Here is a 24,693-nt window from a genome sequence, read left to right on the forward strand (position 1 = left end):
GGCATGGTGGTGCGTGCCTGTAGTTCCAGCTACTTGGAAGGCTGAGGTGGAAGGATTGCCCGAGCCCAGCAAGTCGAGGCTGTGGTGGCCATGAGCGTGCCACTGCATTCCAGCCTGGGCAATAGAGTGAGACTCCGACTCAAAAAAAAGATTAGAAGTTGTCAACTTTTGTTAGTGACATAGTATATTTAAGGAGAAAATAAACTAAGATGCTTTGCTCCATTAGAGCAATCTTCCAGATGTCTGGAAAATGATGAAAATAATATTGTTTGTTAATACTGTTACAAAATATAGCTAGTGTAACAGCTTATAAAAGCAAAGTTTTATGGTCTATATTTTACAGAATCCATGCAGATTGTGATAGCCTGCCTCCAGATGGCCCTTAAAATTGGCCACCATGCTTGTCGGTAAGCTCTGGCCCCCTCCTCAATCTGGGGAAGGTGGAGCCCCCTTTTCTCTCTCTAATCTACTTAATAAAACATATTTTCCAAACTAAAAAAAAAATTACCACCTCCTAGAACTCATGCTTTGTGTAGTTGCCTCCTACGTTGTATCACATTTGGTCTATATGAAAAACACAGAACTGATAATGACACTTTTGAGGCTGTTACAAAAAGCATGATGGCTTCTGCCTTGCTCTCTCTGGTGTTGCTTGCTCTGGGGGCAAGTTAACTACCATGCTATAAGAAGCCCTGTGGAGGGACACATGTGGCAACAAACTGAGGTCTCCTACCATCAACCGTGTAAGTGAGCCTTGTGGGAAGCAAATTTTCCAGTCCAACCTACCCTTCAACCACATTACTGCAATCACATGAGACTATAACCCAGTTAAACAACTCTTAGATTTCTGAGGCTCAGTAACTGAGATGATTGTTGTTTTAAGCTGCTAAATTTTAGGATATTTTGTAGCAATAGATAACTAATACATATTTTAATCTTTGAGGCATAGATCAAGAATTATCTTCTACAAAATACTGGAAATAGCTGATGCAGTGGCTCAAGTCTATAATCCCAACACTTTGGGAGGCAGAGGTGAGAAGATTGCCTGAGCCCACGGGTTCAAGACCAGCCTGGGCAACATGGCAAGACCTCGTCTCTACAATAAATCAAAAAATTAGCTGGGTATGGTGGTGCATGCCTGTAGTTCCAGCTACATGAAAGGCTGAGGCAGAAGGATCGCCTGAGCCCAGCAGGTCAAGGCTGTGGTGGCCGTGAGCAACTTGCCACTGCACTCCAGCCTAGGCCACAGTGAGACTCCGACTCAAAAACAAAACAAAATACTGAAAATAACCAGAAAGTATGGACATAGTTAAATAATGCATTGTTAACTACCTTGTATTCACAGAATGAAACACTAAAGAATTAGGAGACTCTCTGATATACTCACATATAATGTTCAAGACAAGGTTTAGAGATAAACACATATATCATTGTATGCCTATGGGTAGATTATTACTGAAAGAATATACCCAAAAAACAGGGAAATACTGACTGCTTTGGAGACTGAGGTGGGAGACTGTTCAATATGTGCCATTTTATACATTATGAAATTTCCATTACATATTATACCACTGAGTTATGAGTTATAAATAAAATAAAAATTTTAAAAAGTAATAGGTCAGGCAGTGAGTGACTCAAGCCTGTAATCCCAGCACTTTGGGAGGCTGAGGCAAGAGGATTGCCTGAGTCCAGGGGTTCAAGACCAGCCTGGGCAATTTGGTGAGACCTTGTCTCTACAATAAATCAAACAATTAGCTGGACATGGTGGCACGTGCCTGTAGTGTCAGCTACTTGCAAGGCTGAAGAGGAAGGATCACCTGAGCCCAGAAGGTCTAGGCTGCAGTTGCCATGAGCATGCCACTGCACTCCAGCCTAGGTGATAGAGTGAGACTCCTACTCAAAAAAAAAAAAAAAAAGAAAGAAACATTAAAGCATGATTTGTGATTGCATATCTTCAACCATCTTAAAGAACAGGTCTAATCACAGCCCTGGGAATACATGAAGGAAAGAGCTAGTTCTAGGATCTACAATTAGGAGTCTCAAACTAAATAGGTTTCCAATATTAGATATCTACTAATATGGTATGGAGTTAGACTGTATTGCATTAAAAATAACGTGATGTAGAAAATAATGCTATGAGACTTTTACATTAAACATTGATTTGAAAAATAAAGATTACATAATCCTTTATCCTAAGCAAATAGTAACTTTAAATTTCATGTGAAGGATTATTTTATTTACAACCAGTTTCTTTTGTTGTTGTTGTTGCTGTTGTTTGAATTGGGGTCTATGTTGCTCAGGTTGGAGTGCAGTGGTACACTCACAGCCACCGCAGCCTTGGCCTGCTGGGCTCAGGTGATCCTTCTGCCTCAGCCTTCTCAGGAGCTGGAACTATAGGCACACACCACCATGCCGGCTAATTTTTTATTTATTGTAGAGATGAGGTCTCGCCAAGTTGCCCAGGCTGATCTCGAAACTGTGGGCTCAGGCAATCCTCTCACCTCAGCCTCTCAAAGTGCTGGGATTATAGGCATGAGCCACCGTGCCTGGCCTTACTATTTTTTTTTTAAGTGCGAAATAGCTAAATGGATTTTCACTCTTTGCACTCAGATGTCCCCTTTGAGCAGACATCATAAATCTAGCAAACCACTCAGATATCCCTCTGAGGGGACATAGAGAGATTGCTGGTGACTATACAGGACAAATTTATGCCTGTGCAAATTTTTCAAAAATATATGTTTCCTTGAAGTTTTTCAAATTCCACAAAAAAGCAGAGATGGAATATATACTGAGATATATGTTTAAAAAAAAAATCAGCTGGCATTATGTAGAAAAAGTGTGGTTAATTTGGTGGTAAGTGATCCACGAGATGTCTCGAGTGCAAAGGGTTAATATACATTCAGATTTACTGAATTTCTACTTGGTTCAGCTAGGATGCTAGCAGAGTCGTAAAAGATGGAAAAGTCTTTCACAATGAATTGACTCCAAATGTGTTTGTTAGTTGTTGTGTCTCTTAGAAAGATCTGAAAAACAAACTCCAGTATCCAAACACCTTCTTTTAAAATCCAGCCACAAATAACATTTTACCTAGACCACTAATCCTCCCATGGGAAATTGGTATGCTTCCAACTACAATTTCTAGCATATTGTAGGTACACAATGTTGAATGCATGAATTAACTTTTGAATCTCTCAGTGAGTAGTCTTGTTCCAAATTAATAAACTTTTCAAATATCTCACTGCAAAACACAATTCATCACACCAAAATTATATACTTAGTGGTTTTTTTATTTTGAGTTAGAGTCTCACTTTGTCACCCAGGCTGGAGTGCAGTGTGCAATGGCACACTGCAGCCGTGACCTACTGGGCTCAGGTGATCTTCTGCCTCAGCCTTCCAAGTAGCTGGAACTACAGGCATGTGCTATGCTTGGCAATTTTTTGATTTATTGTAGAGATGAGGTCTTACCAAGTTGCCTAGGCTGGTCTCAAACCCATGAGCTTAGGCAATCCTCTCATCTTGGCCTCCCAAAGTGTTGGGATTACAGGCATGGGCCACTGCGCCCAGCTACTTAATGTTTTAAGTTTTTTCCTATATTACCAAAGTATCCAGTGTTTTATTCCTTTTTAGTTGCTATATGATATTTTATAAGCCATAACTGCCTTAACCACATTCTTTTAGCTTACTTCATTGTATCCTATATTAAACTTAAAAATTCAGGGTGAAAAAAGGAAGAGATTTTGTACAAAACAAAAACAAAAATCCAGCAACATGAGGAACACTTCACTGATTTATTAGATGAACAAACATATACCCATATTATCAATGAAAACTGTACGATATAATTTAAGAAATGTTGGGAATTAGCAGCACCATCTGTTATTGAAATAGCAAGAAAAATTTCACATATTTTAGCAAACACTAGAAGGGGGTAACTACTCCAAGACCTAAAAATGCCATTGGTCTGGGGTGATTAAGGGCATTGTTTTAGGCAAACATACCTCCTTCTACACAAAGATTTAGTGAGCATATCTGATGATTAATATTTTAGAAAAATGATGCTGATGTTAGTGATACTGCATAGTATTTTAATTAGGGCAAGACTAACATCCGGCTACTTTAGCATGGCTCAACACTTCTATGAAAAATTTAGTTCTGAATTATGAAATTAGAAATAGAAAATAATGTTTAAAAGACACTTGAATTCTCTAAGAAACATTAAGTAGAACACAGGTCACTATGAAAATACAACACTTTTTCAGTCTGCTTAATAATTTATACTTTAAAAAGTTTTGTAGTTTTCATCACAAGTGGCTTATACAAATTTTTAATAAACATTTTTAAAGGATTAAATGTTTTTCTAAAATCTAATAGATTATTTTTATTTTTTTAAATCATTTAGCCCTGTTGTCACAATTACTATGTATCAGAGTAAGAGACTGAATTTATGTGAAGGATACAAATATACACAAATTTTATAGCAACTTATTACCCTAACATCTACAAAATTCACATTTATAATACAAGCAAGTACAAGGCCAGGATAAAACAGTTGGATTCCAAAAAGTCAAACTGTATACTCTTTTAATTGTGTCCCCTTAAAAAAAGTTCAACTTCGGCACCAAATTTTAAAAGCCCTCTTATACCCTAGTTTGGAAAAATCTTCCTTCCCAGATACATCTCAGCAAACACAAACAGTTTTCCTGTGCTGATGTAGTAAAGGATTTCCAATTTTCTTCTGGCCCCTAAGTCTGCGTCGCATGGTAAGTTTAACAGAGTTCTTTCGCTGTGAGGTTGCGGGGAGGCTTGCAGGCTGAGCACCACTACTTCGACTTAAGCCATTTCGTCTATGCTTCTTCACAAGGGGGCCAGAGTTGGACTCTTCTAATGTCCTTTTAAAGTTTGCTGGAGGGGTTCTTTCAATTTCTTGGGCTTTCATTTGACCAGGAGTTGACATCTTTAAATTTTTCTGGTCCATGATGGTGTTTGTTGAATTGGTAGGCACAAGGCCAACTGACAGGCTATTATTCAAAGAATCATGTATCCTTAAAGTCAGGGCTTTCGCACAATTTTCTTCATGTGGCTCTTGGTCTTTTGAGGGTATGACTATAGCCTGCACACTCCCTCGAGCTATCTCAGTTGGAACCTCTAAAAAATTCTCTGAGAAGGCATTACTGCGAACCAGGGCAGGTATATGGTCCTTAGAGTTCAGCCTTGGCCATGGATCCTCTTCCAGTGACTGAAAAACAAGAAGAGAAAACAAATAAATAATCTATCCTAGAACCAACAAATCTATGGCATGTGATATCAGGAAATGAAGCTATTAACATGGCAAAAACATGGTTTGCATTCACTCATACATTCACCATGTTTATGTGCAAAAGTTTTTTGGGAGAACCTGAATAAGAAGATGACAATATAAAGTTACCAGTGATACTGAACTCTTTCTTCAGGGTAATAGATAAAATAATCTATCCAGTGGTTAAAATTCACGTGACCCACAGGTCTTTTCTGTCTGCTGGCAGGTAACCAAAAATAAGAAGCTTCAAGGAACTAGATTTCAAAACAGATCCTTAAAACAACCGTTGGCACACATTTACTCCTCTACTAACCTCATCCTTTCATGCTGTATCCACACATGGAAATCAAAAGTATTGCATGCTCTGCTTACATTTCCATTTTATAGTCACTGATAACATAATGCTGAAGAAATAGCTCTATTTTTCACAAAAGCCTTATATTTTTCCAGAGGTACCATCAAAAAATAGTGGTTTTTTTAGATTAGAAAATATAGTTTATTTAAAAAATAAATTAGAAAGGAAGAGAAGATTCACCTCCCCAGGATAGGGAAGGGGGCCACAGCCAGGAAACATAGTGACAGCCTTAGTTCACAGAGCACATGGCCACAACAGAGTCTAGTAAGGCAATGACAATGACCTGGCAGTGGTGGTGATGGTCTGGAGATGGCAAAAAATTGTTTTGGGAAGCCAAGGTGGGACTGTTGAGCCCAGGAGTTTAAGAACAGCCTGGGCAGCATAGCAGGACCTCATCTCTATTAATATTAAGTGCCTGCTTTGGCAGCACATATACTAAAATTGGAATGACACAGAGAAGATTAGCTTGGCCCCTGCACAAGAATGGCATGCAAATTCGTGACGCATTCTTTTTTAAAAAGCGATTAAAAAATGCTGGTTTTATGGTAATGAAAACAAACTTATTAGCGTAATAGTTTCTCAAGAACAGAGTTAAAGAATAAAACTCATACTCAGTGACCTATGACAGAAACAAAGAACAGAGTACCATATGTTCTCACTCATAAGTGGACCTTGAACAGTTATCAGGGAGGGGCACACCTCATCAACAAGGGTACCTGTATAATGAATATTTGTATACCTAACCCTGAATTGTACCCCACATCTTTAAAATAGATGAAAAAAATAATAAAACTATCTCTCCTCTACCTGTGTAACATTTTTCTCAGGTGGATTCTCAATCAAATTTATTAAAATACTCTAAAAAGCCTAAGAAATCATTTAGTAAAGTGGTAAATGAAGACATATTTATGTGGTCTTCCTAAAGAGCTGTATAAAAGTGTATTTTGTAATAAGAATCTTTAATTTGTCTACAATTATAAGGGAAGTTGAAGGCATCCAGAATATATATATATATATTTTGGTAGTTAGAGTCTCACTCTGTTGTCTGGGATGGAGTGAAGTGGCATGCTCATGGCCACCACAGCTCTGACCTGCTGGACTCAGGAGATGCTTCCACTTCAGCCTTCCAAGTTGCTGGGACCCCAGGCGCATGCCACCACACCTGGCTAATTTTTTTTTTTTGAGTCATAGTTTCACTTTGTCACCCAGGCTGGAGTGAAGTGGCATGCTGCTCATGGCCACCACAGCCTCGACCTGCCGGGCTCAGGTGGTCCTTCCTCCTCAGCTTTCCACGTAGCTGGAACCACAGGTGCGTGTCACCATGCCCAGCTAATTTTTTCTTATGTATTGTGGAGACGAGGTCTCACCAAGTTGCCAAGACTGGTCTCAGGCAATTCTCTTGCCTCAGCCTCCCAGGATTGAGCCATTGCACGGGGTGCTAATTCTTTTTTTTAACTGTAGATATGAGGTCTCATCAAGTTGCCCAGGCTGGTCTGAAACCAGTGGGCTCAGGTACTCCCCTCACCTCCACCTCCCAAAGTGCTGGGATTACAGGCATGAGCCACAGCACCCAGCCAGAACAATCTTGTTTCTAAAAGTATTTCACTCTAACTGTAGACATGAAAACACTTTTAAAAAAATACATACACTAACACATTTTTAGAAACAGGATCTCGTTCTATTACTCAAGTTGAAGCGCAATGGTATGATCATGGCTTACTGTAAACTCAAACTCCTGGGCTCAAGCGATCCTCTAACCTCAGCCTCCCAAGTAGCTAGAACTATAGACACATACCACTATGCCTGGCTTTTTATTTTTATTTTTTATTTTGAGTTGCAGTTTCACTCTGTCACCCAGGCTGGAGTGCAGTAGTGCACTCACAGTCACTGCAGCCTCGACATGCTGGGCTCAGGTGATTCTTCCATCTCAGTCTTCCAAGTAGCTGGTACTATAGGCATGTGCCACCGTGCCTGGCAAATTTTTTTTAACATATTTTTTATTTTAAAATTGTGGGGGTGCAGTTAAGGGTTAGGTATACAAATATATACTGTGCAGGTACCCTTGTTGATGAGGTATGCCCCCGTCCCCAGACAGATATTGACTACCGTTAATCCCACCCCCCTTCCCCTCCCTGCCGCCCCCATAGTTTCCCGCCACTGTCAATCCTTTCCTTATAGTATTATGATAGTTGTTCAAGGTTCACTTATGAGTGAAAATTTTTTGATTTATTGAAGAGTTGAGGTCTGGCCAAGTTGCCCAGGCTGGTCTCAAACCCACGGGTTCAGGCAATCCTCTCACCTCTGCCTTCCAAAGTGCTGGGATTATAGGTGTGCGCCACTGCGCCTGGCCTTTTTTTTTTTTTATTTTGGGAAACAGTGTCTTGTTATGTTGAACAGGCTAAACATACAAACACACATACACAGTAGATCCAACAACGACATGAGATGAGAAAAGGATATAGAGTTCCCAATTAATATTAATACTGCCCCAATTACATTGCTTCTCTTTTTTAATTTAAAAACATACTTTTTTTATGGCATCACTGGTCCATTTATCTATTACACACCATATGGCTTACTGAAAGCTTGATTAATCTTGTCTGTTTTAACCATGACTAGATGTTGGACACCAACCTTAAATTAAGATACTAGTTTTGAGATCAAAATAGTCCTTGTTCTAGAAAGTTTACACACAGCTTTCAATAATGTCAACTATGAGAGTTGTATGTGAGTTTATCCCTCTGCATTAGGTTGATTCATATGCTTAATGTGGTTACAAGCATGTTTTAGCTGATCAGAGAAAAATAATATTCACTGACCAAGAGATCATGCTGCTTTAATATAGAAAAAGAAATGTACCTCAAGACCAGCCAGCAAATAAGTTCTCTTCTTTTTATTGAGTAGAAGTCTTACTCTGTCATCCAGGCTGGAATGCAGTGGCATGATCACGGCCACTGCAGCCTCAACCTGCTGGGCTCAGGCAATCCTTCTGCCTCAGCCTTCCAAGTAGCTGGAACCACAGACACGTGCCACCACGCCCAACTAATTTTTTTATTTATTGTAGAGACAAGGTCTAGCTAAGTTGTCCAGGCTGTTCTCCAACCCCTGGACTCAGACAATCCTCTCACCTATCTCTCCCAAAGTGCTGGGATTACAGGCATGAGACACCACACTCAGTAGAAAATAAGTTCTGTAGCACAAGGTCTCCTGCTGCCCAAATAATCACATGCCACTACATCAGGCACAAGAAAAAAGGTACTAATCAAGCTATTTATTAGAATAAAACATATTGCTCAAAGATGAATAACTAGCATAGATAGCAGGGTTAGAAGTTAGGTGAAATTCCTTTATAAAAGAAAAACAATGAGACAATTTCAGAGTTAAAATAATTTATTGAAATTTGTTTTGCTGTGTCTTCTTAAATTTACAGATCATTATTTTGACACTACAGGTGCACTGGCTTCTCTTCCCCTACTTCCTCCTTGAATTTTCCTTTTCCTTCTTTTTTTACTGGCATTCTGTGGGAATACACTGCATCTGTTAGCATACACAACTACTTAGATGTCTTAGACTCATCCCAGATTACTTGTATTTCTGAACCTTCTTGTATGTTCATTAAACATTTATGTGATAGAAATACTGTCCTCTAAAAATACACTTAAAGCTGGATGTGGTGGCTTACGTCTGTAATCCCAGTACTTTGAGAGGTGGAGATGAGAGGATTGCCTGAGCCCAGAGGTTCGAGACCAGCCTGGAAAACTTAGTGAGACCTCATCTCTACAATGAAATCAGAAAAAGTAGTCAGACATGGCGGTGCACACCCTGTAGTTCCAGCTACTTGGAAGACTGAGGCGGAAGGATCACCTGAGCCCTGCAGGTCGAGGCTGTGGTAGCCATGAGCGTGCCACTACACTCCAACCTGGGTGACAGAGTGAGACTCCAACTCAAAAAAAAAAAAAAAATTTTATTGTAGAGATGAGGTCTCACTAAGTTTTCTGTACTGGTCTCGAACCCATGAGCTCAAGCTTTCCTCGCACCTACGCCTCCCAAAGTGCTGGGATTACAGGTTGAGCCACCGAGCCCGGCCTTATATATACTTTTTAAAAGTTCAATGTTCAAATAAACCTTCTCCTCTGATTTATCCTGTGGGTCAATTATTAATTAACTAATTACAAATTGTGGCTATAGCACAACTGGAACTAAATCTTAATATTCTGACACTCTTCACTCTCTTCCCTCGTTCCTATTTCTTATAGCTTTTAGCTTGCAAACACAGCTAAACTTAGTTTTGCCCTAAGGAAAGAATGGAGAAAGAAATGTGTGCCATAGTAATCTATCACTTAAACAAAGATATTTCCACCATAACCACCCCAAAGCAAAGAATAATTTAATTTATATCAGGAGTCAAACAGAAGTTGACATGTCTCTAGACAGACAAACCTAGTCTCAAATGCTTAGTGTAAATGTGAATTGGTCTAAAAAGCTATTCATAATAGGCCGGGTTCAGTGGCTCAGTCTGTAATCCCAGCACTTTAGGAGGCCAAAGTGAGTGGATTGCCTGAGCCTGCAGGTTCAAGACCAGCTCAGGCAACTTGGTGAGCCCTCGTCTCTACAATAAATAAAAAACAATTAGTTGGCTGGGTATGGTATCGCGTGCCTAAAGTTCCAGCTGTTTGGGAAGGCTGAGGCGGAATGATCGCCGGAGTCCAGCAGGCCAACGCTGGGGTGGCCAAGTGTGCCACTGCACTTCAGCCTGGACAACAGAGTGATACTCCAACTCAAAAAAAAAAAAGACTACAACAGTATTTTGGCAACCCCCACAGGTCCCCCCCCCACTGTGGGAGCTTTTCTGTCCTCTCAATAAATCCTGCTTTCTCACTTAAAAAAAAAAAACTATTCAAAATTAATGAAACTTTCATTATATGTATCTAGATGTTATTAAAGGGATAACTACAACAATAAAATTAATCAAATATAATCAAGGAGTATTTACATTTAAGTCAATAACACAAAATAATTATCTTGGGCAGAAATCTGCCTTTGCTAGTTGTTATATCACAGCCAACAATGATAATTATTCTGAATTAATCTAAATTTTTTCCCGTATTTGAGTGGGGCCAACTGGTTAACCATGCCTATATAAAATTTATTGCATATATAAATTTCCTTATGATTACTTTGGTATTACTAAGTAATTGTTTCTCAGAATTTGAATCATTAAAAAAATTTTTTTAGGTTGGAAAACATAGTTTATTATAGGCACACACCACCACACCCAGCTAGTCCCCCCACCCTTTTTTTGGGTAGAGATGAGGTCTCCCTATATTGCCAAGGCTTGTCTCAAACTCCTAGGCTTAAGCAATTCTCCCACCCTGGTCTCCCACAAAGTGCTGGGATTACAAGCGTGAGCCACCACACCTAGTTAATTTTTAAAATATATTTTGTGTAAATTACTAATGCCAATCATCATACAGCAATAATTTCTTTTTAGGTCAATATGAAGAATATCTCTATTATAATACCCTCCGCCTTCCCCCGACCCCTTATCCTAATGTCTCCTTCTCTATATAGTACTGCCTGAAGGTCAGTTATCAGGCAACATGAAAGTAATGAATATACTCAACATTCAGAAATAGGCAAATACACAAACATAAGATCTTTCACAGTTTTTGTTTTGTTTTGTTTTTCAGTTGGGGTCTCACTCTGTCACTCATGCTAGAGTGCAGTGGCACGTTCACAGCCACCACAGCCTCAACCTACTGGGCTCAGGTGATCCTTTCATCTTAGCCTTCCAAGTAGCTGGAACCACAGGTGTGCACCACTACGCCTGGCTAAATTTTTTTAATTTATTGTACAGATAGGGTCTCGTCATGTTGCTCAGGCTGATCTCAAACCCTCAAAGGAAACTCCTGCCTTAGCTTCCCGAGTAATTGGAACTACAGGCATGTACCACCACACCTGGCTATGTATGTTTCATTTTAACGATAAGTCTTCTGAAAACACGTTCTTAGAAGACCAGATTGTCCAAACATTATTATCAAAGAAGTTATCGATATTCCCTGGTTTCGGTTGGAAAAAAATTAGGAAGAAAACACAACTAAGTATTTGAGTTCTTATTAAATCAAAATAAAGGAAATATGGTACTTATTTAATACTTGCTTATTTCACAGCATATCTTAAACTCATTTAATATTAACATGGAAAAGAAATAGGAACAAAGTTTCCATGTTAATAGATAACCAATTCCAAGGTCTGATATTCTCAGGTCTAGTTCAAATCTTCTCTCTAACCCTGTTCAAACTGTTCAATGTCTCAGGCTTATTATTGATAAAATGAAATAATAACATTAACACTATTTCTGGGTTATGAGTTTCAAATGAAATATATGTAAGTGTTTCACAAGCTTCTAAATGCTTTACAAATGTTCATAATATTAGATGGTAAACAATAAATTTCAAACAATATTCTTCAGGGGCCACATTCATCTATTAGTGCTGTATACATGGCTGGCATTCAGATTAGTACTGATGTGAAGTTAGCTCTCTCATAATAAGTTACACAACAAAGAACCATCACTTTCTTTCTTTCTTTTTTTTTTTTTTGAGTAGGAGTCTCACTCTGTTGCCCAGGCTGGAGTGCAGTGGCATGCTCATGGCCACCTCAGCCTCGACCTGCTAGACTCAGGCAATCCTACCACCTCAGCCTTCCAAGTAGCTTGAACCACAGGCATGTACCACTGTACTTGGTTAATTTTTTTTTTTTTCTGTAGAGATGACATCTCACCAAGTTGCCCAGGCTGCTCTCGAACCCTTGGACTCCGGCAATCCTCTCGCCTCCGCCGTCCCAAAGTGCTGGGATTACATGCCTGGCTAACCATCACTTTCTTGAAACCAGTTCAAATCTAAAATCCTATTATAAAGAATCTAAGAATTTTTTGCAGACCATTAATACATAACTTAAAACTACAGAACTATATACCTTGACTGGTGGTGTAGAACATGGGGAAGGACTCATCATACAGGTGTCCTGACTATTATAGGAAAGGCTGTCAGTCAGGTTCAGATAGAACTCATCTTCATTGGTGAAGTTTCCTTGATTGTCCACTTCTGGAGAGATGCAGATTACTATAGCACTCGTGTTATCGGCGCGGAGCATACGCTGCCTCCAGCGGCCTAGTGCTCGATTCACAAGCATCTTGGCACAAGATTGTCCATGCTCACCCTGTATTAAAAAGAACAAGGAGGATTAACAACTCAGATAGCTGCCAGTACATCTATATTAAATTAAAAACTGATTATTCAATATGGCCAAAATAATAAAGCTCCCAAATTTTCCAATATTATCCATAGTCCCCTCACCTATGTTAAAACAGTACTTTTCCAAATTAAATAAATAATTTAAAAAAAGGTTTTTGTCCTGTGGTTAAATTTCACTCATATTTTTATCTTTATCATGAAACTCAGACCTGACACAGTGGCTCACACCTATAATCCCAGCACTTTGGGAGGCAGAGATGAGACGATTGCCTGAGCCCATGGGTTCGAGATCAGCCTGGGTAATTTGGCGAGACCTCATCTCTACAATAAATCAAAAAATTAGCTGGTCATGGTGGCATGTGCCTATAGTTCCAGCTACTTGGAAGGCTGAGGCAGAAGGATCACCAGCAGGTCAAGGCTGTGGTGGCTGGGAACGTGCCACTGCCCTCCAGCCTGGGTGCCCTCCAGCCTGGAGAGTCTCACTCTCCAGCCTTGAGAGTGAGACTCCTACTCAAAAAAAAGAAAGAAACTCACGTTTTCACTGTACCTTTAATTAGGAAAAAGGAATAAATAAGTTACTTAAAATGGCAAGTAAACATCAAGGAATTACATTTCAACATAAGATTTGGAGGTCAACCATCCAAACTATATCAACAAGTAACAAGATCAAAATTGGAATGAGGCCGGGTGCGGTGGCTCAAGCCTGTAATCCTAGCACTTTGGGAGGCCGAGGTGAGGGGACTGCCTGAACCCACAGATTCGAGAACAGCCTGGGCAACCTGGTGAGACCTCATCTCTACAATAAATTTTAAAAAATTAGCCGAGCATGGTAGAGCACACCTTTAGTTCTGGCTACTTGGAAGGCTGAGGCAGAAGGATTGCCTGAGCCCAGCAGGTCGACACTGGGGTGGCTGTGAGCGTGCCACTGCACTCCAGCCTGGGCGATGGAGTGAGACTGACTCAAAAAAAAAAAAAAAAAAAAAACTGGAACGAAAAGTCTCCCTCAAAGAAAATTCCAGGCCCTGAAGGTTTCACTGCTAAATTCTACCAAACATTTAAAGAATAACTAATACCAATCCTACTGAAACTCTTCAAAAAACACTGAAGAGGTGAGAATACTTATAAACTTATTCTAAGAGGCCAGCATTAGTCTGATACCAAAACCAGACAAGGACTGGCCAATATCACTGATGAACACAGAACTACAGGACAATATCACCGATAAACATAGATGCAGAAATCCTCAACAAATACTAGCAAACTGAATTTACCAACACACTAAAAAATCATACACCATGATCAAGTGGGGCTCATTCCAGAAATCCAGGAATGGGTCATCATATGCAAATCAATAAGCATGATACATCACATTAACAGAATCAAGAACAAAAACCATATGATTATTTCAATAGATGTGGGAAAGCATTTGATAAAATTCAATCTCTATGATAAAAACCCTCAACAAAATGGGGAAAGAAGAAACATATTTCAAAATAATAAAGACCATATATGACAAATCCATAGCTAAACTCATACAGAATGGGAGAAATCTGAAGGCTTTTTTTCAAAGGGCTGAAACAAAACAATGACCCACTGCTATTCACCATAGTACTGGAAGTCCTAGCCAAGAGCAATCAGGCAAGAGAAAGAAATAAAGTCTCTACAATAAATCAAAATATTAGCTGGGCATGAAATATTAGCTGGGCATGGTGGTGTGTATCTGTAGTTCCAGCTACTTGGAAGGTTGAGGTGGAAGGATCCCCTAAGCCTAGCAGGTCGAGGCTGCAGTGGCCGTGAGCGTGCCACTGTACTCCAGCCTGGGCAACAGAATGAGACTCCATCTCAAAAACAAAACAAAACAAAAAATACATATGTCAATGGCAAAGAATATGAAAAGAAATAAAGCAATCCTGTCAAGCATGGTGACGCATGCCTGTAACCCCAGCACTTTGAGAGGCAGAGGTGAGAGGATTGCCTGAGCCCAGGGCTTCGAGACTAGCCTGGACAACTTGGCAAGGTTTCAGCTCTACAATAAATCAAAAAATTATCCGAGTTTGGTGGCATGGGCCTGTGATTTCCAGTTACTTGGAAGGCTGAGGCGGAAGGATTGCCTAAGTCCAGCCGGTAGAGGCTGTGGTGGCTGTGAGCATACCACTTCACTCTATTCTGGGGGACAGAGTGAGACTCCAAATAAAAAAAAAGCAATCCTACTTAGAATAGGTACAAAAAGATCTAGGAATCTAATCTAATCTATCTATCTGAGTCAGAATCTCTATCTATCTATCTATCTATCTATCTATCTATCTATCTATCTATCATCTATCTATCTATCTATCTATCTATCTCAGAGTTTCACTCTGTCACCCAGGCTGGGGAGTGCAGTGGCACAATACGGTTCACTACAGCCTCAACCTCCCAAGTAGCTGGGACTACAGGCATGCCGCCATGTCAGGCTAATTTTTTTTTCTGTAGGAATGAATTCTCATTATGTTGCCCAAGCTGGTCTCGAACTCCTGGTCTCAAGCAATCTTCCCACCTTGGCCTTCCAAAGTTCTGGGATTACAGGCATGAGCCACCAGGCTTGGTCCTAGAAATCAATTAATGAAAGATGTGAAAGATCTATGGATGGAAAACTATGCAAAAACTGATGAAAGAAATCGAAAAGGACACACAAAAAATGAAGATATTCCATGACTAGGGACTGAAAGAATTAATACTGTTAAAATGACAATACTACCCAAAGCAATTTATAGATTCAATGCAATCCCTATCAAAATTTCAATGACATTCTTCACAGAAATAGAAAAAAAAAAATCTTAAAATTTATATGGAGCCACAAAAGACCCAAGTAGTCAAAGCATTTATATAGAACCACAAAAGACCCCAAGAAGTCAAAGCAATCCTGAGCCAAAAGAACAAAGCTGGAGGCATCATGCTACAGGAGGTCAAAATTTACCTCAAAGCTACAGTAACCAAAACAGCATGGTACTGACATAAAACCAGACAGTGTCCAATGGAACAAAATAGAGAATCCAGATATAAATCCACACATTAATAGCCAGTTCATCTTCAACAAAGGTGCCAAAAACATACAACAGGAAAAGAAATCTTTTTAATAAGTGGTGCTGACAAAACTAGCTAACTATACGCAGTAGAATAAAAAAGACACATACACAAAAATAAATAAAAATGGATTAAAGATGTAAATGCATGACCTGAAACTATGAAATTATTAGAAGAAAACAATGTGGAAATGCTCCAGAACATTGGTTTTGACAAAGATATTTTGTATAAGACCTAAAAGAGTAGGCAACCAAAGCAAAAATAGACAAATAGAATTTCATCAAGCTAAAACACTTCTGCACAGCAAAGGAAACAATCAACAGACAACCCACAGAATAGGAGAAAATATTTACAAATTATCTATCTGAAAAGGAATTAATAGTCAGAATATAAAGAGCTCAAACTCAAAAACAATCTAATTTTTAAATGGGCAAAAGATTTAAACAGACATATCTCAAAAGATTACATACACTGGCCAGGCTCAGTGGCTCAGCCTGTAATCCCAGCACTTTGGGAAGCTGAGGTAAGTGGATTGCCTGAACCTGCAGGTTTGAGACCAGTCCAGACAACTTGGTGAGACCTTGTCTCTACAATAAATCAAAAATTAGCCAGGCATGGTAGCGTGTGCCTGTCGTTCCGGCTACTTGGAAGTCTGAGACAGAAGGATCATTGGAGCCCAGCAGGTTGATGCTGGGGTGGCCGTGAGTGTGCCACTTTACTCCAGCCTGGGCGACAGAGTGAGACTCCAACTCAAAAAAAAAAAAGAAAAGAAAGATTAAATAATTAAATACACTAAAAATAGAACTACCATATGATACAGCAATTCCATTACTGGGAATATTTCCAAAAGAAAGTAAATAAAAATAATGAAATCCTGTCACATGTAAAAGATAGATGGAATTGGAGGTCATTATGTTAAGTGAAACAAGCTAAGCACAGAGACACAAATACCACAAGTCTCACTCATGTAGGAATTAAAAGCATGGATCTCATAGAGAGTAGGATGATGGTTACCAGAGGCTGGGAAGGGTAAAGAAAGTAAAAATGGTAAAATGGTACAGAAGGTAAATGTTATATGTATACTTTACCTCAATTCTAAGATATTAAAAAACCAGCAACCCCCCCCCCCCACCTAAACCTCTATTTTTAAGTGTAGCTATGTTCACTTAAACTTTTTTTGCATTTTTTTATTGAGCTAGAAGAAAATCAGGCCAGGCACAGTGGCTCATGCCTGTAATCCCAGCATTTTGGGAGGTCAAAGTGGGAGGATTACTTGAGGCTAGTAGTTTGAGACTAGCCTGCACAACATAGGAAGTCCTCATCTCTACAAAAAAAAAAAAATCAAAAAAATTACTCAGGCATAATAGGGCACACCTGTAGTCTTAGGTAATCAGAATGCTGAGGCAGGAGGGTTACCTGAGCCAAGTTGGAGGCTGTGGTGTGCCATTATCATGCCACTGCACTCCAGCCTGGGTAATAGAGTGAGACCCTGACTCCAAAAAAAGAAGAAAAAAAAAAGAACAAACCATCCATGGCTTATTTGTAAGACTACCTTCTGGGTTTTGTGAATCTCTCTAAATCATTAATTACTGCTCTATTATTTTCATCCTTCCCTTTAGGTTTTTTTTCTCTGATGTTCTTTTCTTCTTTTTTTTAAGTTGGAGTCTCACTCTGTTGCCCAGGCTGGAGTGCAGTGGTTTGCTCATGGCCACCGCAGCCTGCACCTGTTGGGCTCAAGCAAACCTTCTGCCTCAGTCTTCCAAGTAGTGGAACTACAGGTATGCATCACCACACATGTTTTTGATTTTTTAATGTTTTTGATTTACTGTAGAGACATGGTCTTGCCAGGCTGCCCAGGCTGGTCTCAAACCCCTTGCCTCTGTCTCCCAAAGTGCTGGGGTAACAGGTGTGAGCCAAAGCACCCAGCTGGTGTTTTTTTCTAACTCTCTTACTTGAGCCCTGAGATTGCTTCTTTATGTGGAATACCATGAGCCTTGGGTTATGAAAGCATCATATGTGCCACAAAAGAAAGAAAAACATTGTCAATTAAGCTATAATACACTATTTGGAAAAAGTATTCCAATTTCAGAGATGTTAAAAGGTGGAAAAATATGCACCCCACAATTAATAAAAGCAGCATTAATCTCTAATTCATGAATCTATCACATTCTCCAGGGTACATGGTTCCTCACTCTCCAAACACTAGCTGACTGAGGACTCACTGAAGGGCTCCCTCACCTTCCACTTTTTCAGCGTGTCTTTTTCCCTTCCTTACGATGCTTCATGAAAAAAGACATCTATAAACCATTTCCACTATCTTATCTGCATTATTTCCTGAACTCGTTAGAATTCTGCCAACTTGGGTCCCCCAATATTGTGTCCTCTTCTACCATATAGTATCCCCAAGTGATCTCACATATTGCCACAGATTTGCCTAACTCTAGTTAATTCTCAAAAGTGTTTGAAGATATCTCTCTCAGTTTTTTGTTTGTTTGTTTGTTTGAAGAGATGGTGTCTCACTATGTTGTCCAAGTTAGAGTGCAGTGGCTATTCACAGGCATAGAATAGCATACTACAGCCTTGAGCTCCTGGGCTCAAGCAATCTTTCCACCTTCGCCTCCCAGTAGCTGTGACTAAAGGTACATGCTACCATACCCAGCTCTTGCAAACACTGTTAAGTGCCGACCAATATCTATCTAGATAAATAGAGAGTAGAATGATGGTTACCAGAGGCTGGGAAGGGTAAAGAAAGTAAAAATGGTAAAATGGTTAAGAAGGTAAATGCTATATGTATACTTTACCTCAATTCAAAGATATTAAAAAAAAAAACAACACACACACACCCCGCCTAAACCTCTATTTTTAAGTGTAGCTATGTTCACTTAAAACTTTGTTTGCACTTTTTTATTGAGCTAGAGAAAAATCAGGCCAGGCATAGTGGCTCATGCCTGTAATCCCAGCATTTACAGTGTTCAAACACTGTAAGTGCCGACCAATATCTATCTAGATAAATCACAGGTACTCCCAACTCAAAATGCCTACATCTGAACTAATTACCTCCCCTCTCCCCCAAAATAATGTTTCTTCTTTATAATAACTCTGCCAGTCACCAGAGTTAGATATTTGGGTGTCATCATATTCTTTCTCCTTATAAACTTGAGTGCTGCCAATTCTACCACTCACGTATTTCCTAAGTGTGTATATTTTTAAATCATTGCTGCCTTAGATCAAACTTGCAAAATGCACCTGAAATATAAGCTTCTAAAGAGGAAATCTAATAGACCCATTAATAAAAATGAAACTAGTTGCACTGACAATTAGAAAAGAATGAACATATGAAGAGAGGTGAAGATGAACTGTGTAACTATGATTCCACTCATTAAGTCACCTTCTCCTGGGAATCCTTCACTAACCATCGCTGCCATTCATTATCTTTCATTGCCAACTTTGCATCTGTTTTCCTTTACCTCCTAATAGATATATTCATATCCATCATCATCTTCTATTTTATCTTTCACCTTGCAGTGAGCAAGCTTTCTAAAATACAGCTTTTCAGTAACTCTCTACTGCCTGATTATAAAGACCTAATTCCATAAAAGACCAACCAAAACCTTTTCACTTCCTCCCCTTCACTTCTGGGGCATCCTATCCTCCAGTCACATCCAGCTACTTGTGAAATCTAAGTATGTTATATTCCTCTCTACTTCTTTACACATTCTATTTCTTTTGCCTGGAAAGCTTCGCTCTCCTCCCTTGATCTATTTACTTAATAAATTAAATTCAACCGCACCTTTAAGACTTGGTCAAATATCACTCTCTTTCATAAAGCTTCCCATGCAGTCTTCTAAAGTTTTCTGTATTTTCAACATCCAAATTTTCATACGATCTGTTCTAATCATTGTTATATGGATGCTTCCTTCAATATTCATTTTTGTTTGTTTTTTATTTTTTATTTTTGTTTGTTTTTTGAGTTGGAGTCTCACTCTGTCACCCAGACTGGAGTGCAGTGGCCGCTCCCAGCCACTGCAGCCTCGACCTGCTGGGCTCCGTTGATCCTTCCGCCTCAGCCTTCCAAGTAGCTGGACCCACAGGCACGTGCTACCATGCCCGGCTAATTTTTTTGATTTATTGTAAAGATGAGGTCTCGCCAAGTTGCCCAGGCGGGTCGCGAACCCGCGGGCTCAGGCAATCCACTCACCTCAGCCTCCCAAAGTGCAGAATTAAAGGCTGAGCCACCGAGCCGGCTAATATTCATTTTAAAACACTTTGGTGTTTATAAATAAGGTCTCACAATTCGCCACAAAGTGGCTTTGTCCTCATCATGTCACTGAAATGATCTCTCTCAGATCATTTAAAGAATTCTAAATTCATTAAGCAAACTAGTCTTTGAGATCCGTTAATGCAACACACCAGGCTCTGAAATAGTAAAAATAAAAAATAAATGACTCTTACCTTTAAAGAACTCACAGTCTAATGGGATTGACAATTATTTATATATTCTATTTGCAATAATACGGTAAATGCTGAGCAAGGACCATATTCTATTTAACTTTGCAACTCCTATAACTAGTACCTAATATATTAATTGAGTGAATGAATGGAGCCAATTTCAATCAATCAATCTGCCTCCTTTTCACCTCAAAATAAAGCTTTTCCTATCTTAGAAAAAGATCATCTTTTTCAAGGATAACATATCTCCTCCCATGTGCTTTTGACTCCAGACATTTCCATGTGCTCTGCTAAGGGATCATGATGAAATTATTTTAGAGTCAGGGACAGTAGCACAATAGTCCCAGCTACTGAGGAGGCTGAGGTAGGAGGACGACTTAAACCCAGGAATTATAGACCAGCCTGAGCAATGTAGTTCTTTTTTTTTCTTCTGAGTTGGAGTCTCACTCTGCCGCCCAGGCTGGAGTGCAGTGGCACATTCACGGCCACCCCAGCATCGACCTGCTGAGCTCCGGCAATCTTCTGGCCTCAGCCTTCCAAGTAGCTGGAACTACAGGCACATGCTACCACACCTGACTAATTTTTGATTTATTGTAGAGACAAAGTCTCGTCAGTTGCCTGGACTGGTCTCGAACCCACAGGCTCAGGCAATCCACTTGCCTTGGCCTCCTAAAGTGCTGGGATTATAGGCTGAGCCACCAAGCCCAGTCTGCATCTGGCGGCTGGCTGGGCTCAGTGGTTCAGCCTGTAATCCCAGCACTTTGTGGGGCGGAGGCGAGTGTACTGTCTGAGCCTGTGGGTTCGAGATCAGCCTGGGCAACTTGGCAAGACCTCATCTCTACAATAAATAAAAAATTAGCCAGGCATGGTAGCACGTGCCTATAGTTCTAGCTACCTGGAAGGCTGAGGCGGAAGGATCGCCAGAGTCCAGCAGGTTGAGGCTGCAGTGGCTGAGAAGTGTGCCACTGCCCACTAGCCTAGGTGACTGAGTGAGACTCCAACTCAAAAAAAGGGGGGGGAAGGGGAGAACAGACAGTGGTTCATGCCTGTAATCACAGCACTCTGGAAGGCTGAGGCAGAAAGATTGCTTGAGCCCAGGAGTTAGAGACTAGCCTAAGTAATAAAGCAAGATCTTGTCTCTACAAAAATAAAAAGTAAAAAAAATTAGTCAGGCATGGTGGCACACACCTGTAGTCTCAGCTATTTGAGAGGCTAAGGTGGAAGGAAAACCTGAGCCCAGGAGGTCAAGGTGAGTCGTAATCATGCCACTACATTTCATCCTAGCAATAGAGTGAGACCCTGACTCAAAAAATAAAAAATAAAATAATGGAAGGTTGAGGCGGAAGGATCGCATGAGCCCAGCAGATCGAGGCTGTGGTAGCCATGAGCATGCTACTACACTCCAGTCTGGGTGACAAGAGACTCCAACTCAAAAAAATAAAAATAAATAAAAAGTTTTGGAATTAGGTCATGGTGATGGTTGTTCAATTCTGTGAACTACACTAAGAATCACTGAACTATATACTTAAAACGGATAAATTTTATGGCATGTAAATCATATCTCTTTTTTTTTTTGAGGAGGGAGTCTCACTCTGTCATCCAGGCTAGAGGGCATGCTGGTGGCATGCTCAAGGCCACTGCAGTGTCAAACTGCTGAACTCAGGCAATCCTTCTACCTCAGCCTTCCAAGTAGCTGGAACTACAGGCATACACCACCACACCTAGCTAATTTTTTGATTTATTGTAGAGACGAGGTCTTGCCAAGTTGCCCAGGCTGGTCTCGAACCCCTGGACTCAGGCAATCCTCTCGCCTCCGCCCCCAAAGTGCTGGGATTACAGGTGTGGGCCACATGGCTTATATCTCATTCAAAAAAAAAAAAATATTGGCAAGGTGTCATAAGCCAGTTCATACTGAAGTCAATAGCTGTATGTTTTGTAATCTAGTTTCACTTATTTCCTGTGCCATTACCCTAAGGATTAGGAGCTGCAAAAGGTATGTTTTACCTACTAGTAGACGCAGGTAAGTACAAAAATGTATCCAAGGTGATTATCCTTAGTTCATATTTACGATCCCTGACAAAGTACCAAAACAATGTTTGGACAACAATACCAAATTAATGAGTTACTTCTCACCATCAAGTATTTTTTCTCCTCTTGGTCCTGGCACATTGAGATGGCATCTTGAGGTGGAATCATATTCCAAAGTCCATCACTCCCCAAGATAATATACTTGTGTTTCTGGGGATCCAGAGTATGGACACTTATGTCTGGTTCCGGTGACACAACAAACTCACCGCTGAAGAAATCATAGCTCCACAAATCACCTAGGGGAAGGAAACAGAAGAAGCAAAAAGTATTATTTAGAAGCTAATAGTATCAAAGCAGATTAGGCTGGGTACAGTGACTCACCCCTGTAATCCCAGAACATTGGGAGGCTAAGGTGGAAGGACTGCTTGAGGCCATGATTTAGAGACCAGCCTGGGCAACACAACAAGACTTTGTCTCTACAAAAAAAAATCAAAATTAGCCAGGTGTGGTGGCCTGTGTTTGTAGTTCCAGCTACTTAGGAAGGTGAGGCAGAAGGATCACTTGAGCCCAGGAGGTCAAGGATGTGGTGAGACGTGATGGTGCCACTGCATTCCAGTGTGAGCAACAAAGTAAGATTCAAATTTAAAACAAAAACAGGGTGGAAGAAGCAACAGATTAAAGGAGAAAATCTACATGGTTCACCTTAATAGATTCAGAAAAGCATCTGATAACATAAAATTGGCTGGGCATGGTGGCTCACACCTATAATTCCAGCACTTTGGGAGGCTGAGAAGAGGGTTACTTGAGCACAGGAGTTCAAGAACAGCCTGGGCAACAAAGCAAGATCTCGTCTCTGCAAAAATAAAAATTAAAATTAAAAAATTAGCCAGACGTGGTGGCACACACCTGTAGTCCCAACTACTTGGGAGGCTGATGAGGAAAGATCACCTGAGCCCAGGAGATCTAGGCTGTGATGAGCCCTATGGTGCCACTGCACTCCTACCTGGGTGACATGAGTGAGACCCTGATTCAAAAACTTAAAAAAAAAAAACTAAATCGATTATCTAAATAAGTAGAGAAACCAACCAGATTTATAGATATACTTAATTCCACCAAAATCTCAAAAGGATTTTTGTAGAATTTGATAAGCTGATTCAAACGGTATAGGCAAGAGCAAAGGACCAGGATTAACTAACATAATTCTGAAGAAAAAAGGAAAGATTAGGAGAAATCGTCCTACAAATAGGCATACTAAAGGCTATCTACAAACCTCCTGATAGCCTCTAAGTCAGTAAAGTATCTATATCAAAATGAGTATCAGTCACTCAGAAGAGAATTCCAGGGGGAAAAATGAGTATTTTTATACTCTTAACAACTATATATGACCAAAGAAAGCAAGAGTGAGCCAGAAAAATAAGGTTCTTACACATTTATCCTCCTCCTTAATTCACTCCACATAAAACAATGCTTAAACTTCAGTCTTTTAGATATTAACCTCAAAATGTTCAAGAGAAAATTACTTTTAGTGGACTGAGGACATCAAAAAGATTAAGTAAAACTGCAACAGTAGAAAATAAGAACCATTTATAGAAATCATCTACTCTTCTGTAAGAAGAAACAAACTTCTCTTTTGTTCCCAAAAAAGTGAAGAAGATAGAAAGGGGAAAATATCAATTTCTGCCTCTTTTGTTTGTTGTCGTGTGTTGTGTTTGGTTTGTTTGTTAAGCCTTAATGGAAAGGATTAAATTAAAAGGCAAAGGATGTTCAGACAAGAAGGAAAACAGTTTTTGCTCCCTTTCAGTAGGTTTGGCTTTTTGTTAGATAACAAGAAGCCAGGCACAAGTGGCTCATGTCTGTGATCCCAGCACTTTGGGAGGTCGAGGTGAGAGGAATGCCTGAGCCCACAGGTTCAAGAACAGCCTGAGCAATTTGGTGAGACTCCAACTCTACAATAAATCAAAACATTAGCCGGTTGTGGTGGCATGTGCCTGTAGTTCCAACTATTTGGAAGGTTGAGGCAGAAGGATAGTCTGAGCCCAGTAGGTCGAGGCTGTGGTGGCCAGGAGCGTGCCACTACCCTCCAGCCTAGTTGACAGAGTGAGACTCCTACTCAAAAAAACTCCAAAAAACAAAAAACAGCTGGACATGGTAGCATGCGCCTGTGGTTCCAGTTACTTGGGAGGCTGAGGCAGAAGGATCACCTGAGCCCCGCAGGTCGAGCCTGCAGTAGAGCTATGAGCATTCCA

General features: G+C 40.1%; 1 protein-coding gene across 1 annotated transcript in view; it reads right to left on the bottom strand.

Moving 5' to 3' along the window:
- Positions 1-3,761: 3,761 nt before the first annotated feature.
- The window catches only part of PPM1D (protein phosphatase, Mg2+/Mn2+ dependent 1D), a 61,856-nt gene continuing 40,924 nt past the window's right edge, over positions 3,762-24,693 (bottom strand). Inside the window, exons 4-6 of the mRNA XM_008071913.1 lie at positions 22,553-22,743; positions 12,630-12,872; positions 3,762-5,236 (exon numbers count right to left, since the gene is read on the bottom strand). Of these exons, the coding sequence (XP_008070104.1) occupies positions 4,679-5,236; positions 12,630-12,872; positions 22,553-22,743 (992 nt within the window). The 3' untranslated portion in view covers positions 3,762-4,678. The remainder of the gene's footprint in view (positions 5,237-12,629; positions 12,873-22,552; positions 22,744-24,693) is intronic.

Source organism: Carlito syrichta, unplaced genomic scaffold (genome assembly GCF_000164805.1).
Source record: "Carlito syrichta isolate Samal-C Ts95f unplaced genomic scaffold, Tarsius_syrichta-2.0.1 Scaffold314790, whole genome shotgun sequence".
In the NCBI taxonomy this organism is placed as follows: domain Eukaryota; kingdom Metazoa; phylum Chordata; class Mammalia; order Primates; family Tarsiidae; genus Carlito; species Carlito syrichta.